The following is a 3131-nucleotide window of genomic DNA, read 5'->3' as shown; positions in this document are numbered from 1 at the left end:
ACTTCTAAGTCCTATGTGTTCATGGATAATCTCATATACGGTATGAACCGTCTAATTGTCGAGTGCAAATTAAATATGTGGGTAAGTACCACTGTATTGCTTCATTCAGAACCATGTAGCTTGCCGTTTGTGCCGTCGTAAAATTTGAAGTCTGTCCTATTTCGAGCCTACGTCTAAAACTCCAAATTAGTAACACCAACACGTTCCAGTGGATAGATACGTGCAGTGCCAATTAAGTCAAAGCATCGTGTGGAAAATGATCAGTACTGCCAGCGGCGGCGCACAAGCAAACACATCGCGTATGGACATGGAGCAAACTTCCAAGCAGATGGCACATCAAGCTTCAGCTACGTATCCTGGAACGACGATCGAGTCAACAGAACTACAGTACACAGTCACTGTCAGTGAGAGCACAAGTGCAACACATATAGCGCTAGTCTTGAGCTAGACACCACACCAAGCTCGTACTCTAGCTTAGAGACGTGCCATGGCCGTGGGATTCGCTGGTGGCGAGGACCAGCAGCGCTGTTACGGTGGGAGGGTCACCGCGTTCGCGGCGCTCTCCTGCGTCACGGCGGCCATGGGCGGCGCTATCTTCGGCTACGACATCGGAACCGCTGGCGGAGTGTCATCGATGGAGCCGTTCCTAAGGGAGTTCTTCCCGGAGGTGCATCGGCGGATCCAGGCCGGCGCTGGCGTCGGCAACTACTGCAAGTTTGACAGCCAGCTGCTCACGCTCTTCACCTCGTCGCTCTACGTGTCCGGCCTCCTCACGGCGGTGCTCCTCGCGTCCTGGTTCACAGCCAGGCACGGGCGCCGGCCGTCGATGATCCTCGGCGGGTTCGCGTACCTCGCCGGCGCAGCGGTCAGCGGCGGGGCGGTGAACGTGTACATGGCCATTCTTGGCCGGGCGCTGCTCGGTGTCGGGCTCGGATTCGCTAATCAGGTCACAACTTGTAATCCATTGGCACGTACACGTACGCGGGAAAAGAATAGATATCCTGACAATTTTGATGTCAGGCAGTGCCACTGTACCTGTCCGAGATGGCGCCGGCGCGATACAGGGGAGCGTTCAGCAACGGCTTCCAGTTCAGCCTCTGTCTCGGGGCTCTCGCCGCGACCGTCGTCAACTACTTGGCGCAGAAGATCAAGGCCGGCTGGGGCTGGAGGCTCTCGCTGGGCCTGGCTGCCGTCCCCGCCGTGATGCTCACCGTCGGCGCCATCTTCCTGCCAGAGACGCCCAACAGCCTCATCCAGCAAGGCAGAGACCGTGGCGAGGTGAAGGCGTTGCTCAAAAAGATCAGGGGCATCGACGCGGTCGACGAAGAACTGGACGACATCGTCGCCACTAATGACGCCGCGGGAAAGGCCACCGACAACAACGGCCTGCGCATGATCCTGTCGCGGCAACGGTACCGCCCGCAGCTCGCCATGGCCATCCTGATTCCGTCGTTCACGCAGCTCACGGGGATCAACGCCGTCGGGTTCTACGCGCCGGTGCTTCTGCGCACCTTCGGCATGAGCGAGAGTGCGGCGCTGCTGTGCACCGTCGTCATGGTCATCGTGTCCTCGGCGTCGACGTTCGCGTCCATGTTCCTCGTTGACCGCTTCGGCAGGCGGACGCTCCTCCTCGTCGGCGGCGTCCAGATGTTCCTCTCGGAGGTGCTCATCGGCGGCATCATGGCCGCCAAGCTCGGCGACGAGGGCCAGCTCAGCAAGACTTACGCTCTCGCACTCATCATCCTCATCGGCGTCTACTCCACCGGCTTCGGCTGGTCCTGGGGCCCGCTGAGCTGGCTGGTGCCGAGCGAGATCTTCCCGCTGGAGGTCCGGTCCGCCGGGCAGAGCGTCACCGTGGCGTGGGGCTTCGTGTTCACCATCTTGGTCGCGCAGTACTTCCTGGCCATGCTGTGCCGGTTGAAGGCGTGGCTGTTCTTCTTCTTCGCTGGGTGGATCGTGGTGATGACGGCGTTCGTATACTTGTTCTTGCCAGAGACTAAGGGGATACCCATTGAACAGATTGGGAAGGTGTGGACGGGGCACTGGTTCTGGAAGAGGGTTGTGGGAGTTGAGGAATTGCCGGCTGCTCCTGAGAAGCTTTGAAACGCATTGCCTTTTACTTGCACTGTCCTACAAAGTAGGCGATCATATGGGCAGCCCGGTCCGGACAGCCCAAAAATCCTGAGCCAGGCCAAGCCGGGCCTATATATTGGTCCAGGCTTGGGCCTGGATTTGAGCCCGAATGTCGGGCTAGGCTGGGCTTGCAGAGCACATGATTTAGGCACGGGCCGAGCTATCCTTGTTCAGGCCGGGCTGGGCATGTTTGATTTGTAGGCCTGATGGTCGGGCCGGACCGGGCTCAGGCATATGTATTTAATGTTGGGTTTTTTCGGCCTGGCCCGATCAGAGATGGGTTGGATGAGAGTGGCAGACTATAGCTAAGAGCATCTTCAGCCGTCTCCCCGACGAGGCCCCTAGGACGGCGTTTTGTCATCCGGATGGACGAAAACGGCCCAGTCGCGCCCCCGATTCCTCGTTTTCGTCCGGATTAGGCCCGTCATCCGTCTGGAGAGCCCAGGCCATCCCCCCGGGAGCGCTCGGGGACTCCAGACGAAACGAAAGCGGTTTCGACCGGGTGGGCCGGCGCCTGGCCCGGTCCGGTTGGCGCCCGGTTGTGGACCGGGTGGGCCGGTGGCTGGGCCGGTCGGCCAGCTGGCCCCTGCCCTTTTCTTTTTCTTCTTTTACCTTTTCTTTAATAACAAATGCTCCCGAACTCCGATTCGAATGAAACCAATTTTGTTTGAGAGATAAGAACAAATACTATCCTATGGAAAGTGAAAACACAAGAATCTGTAGGAGGGGATTTTATCATGAATATAAAAGGTAGAACCTTATATCATGAATAACCGATAAAATCACCCAACCTCGAAAACGCAATAGAAGATGCATACGAACTCCGTTTTCGATGAACTTGGGCTTGTTGTAAAGCTAGCAACAAGCTCAAGAACCTTACACATAGAAACACCAAGAAGCAATAAGGATATGCAAAGTATGCAAATTATTGAGCTCCCTAAGACGATGTGATCAAGTTACCCAACCGAAAGCCCCTCTTGATAGTGCGGCTATCTATC

General features: G+C 56.9%; 1 protein-coding gene across 1 annotated transcript; it reads left to right on the top strand.

The window, feature by feature from the left end:
- Positions 1–439: 439 nt before the first annotated feature.
- LOC127295233 (hexose carrier protein HEX6) lies at positions 440–2493 on the top strand. Its single transcript, XM_051325144.2, has 2 exons — positions 440–946; positions 1021–2493. The coding sequence occupies exons 1-2, from the start codon at positions 488–490 to the stop codon at positions 2101–2103; spliced, it is 1542 nt and encodes a 513-aa protein (XP_051181104.1). The 5' UTR covers positions 440–487; the 3' UTR covers positions 2104–2493.
- The last annotated feature ends 638 nt before the right edge of the window (positions 2494–3131 follow it).

The sequence above is a fragment of the Lolium perenne genome, chromosome 4 (genome assembly GCF_019359855.2).
Source record: "Lolium perenne isolate Kyuss_39 chromosome 4, Kyuss_2.0, whole genome shotgun sequence".
Taxonomy (NCBI): Eukaryota; Viridiplantae; Streptophyta; class Magnoliopsida; order Poales; family Poaceae; genus Lolium; species Lolium perenne.
The sequence above is the reverse complement of the archived record's forward strand: the minus strand, read 5'-3'. Positions and strand labels throughout refer to the sequence as shown.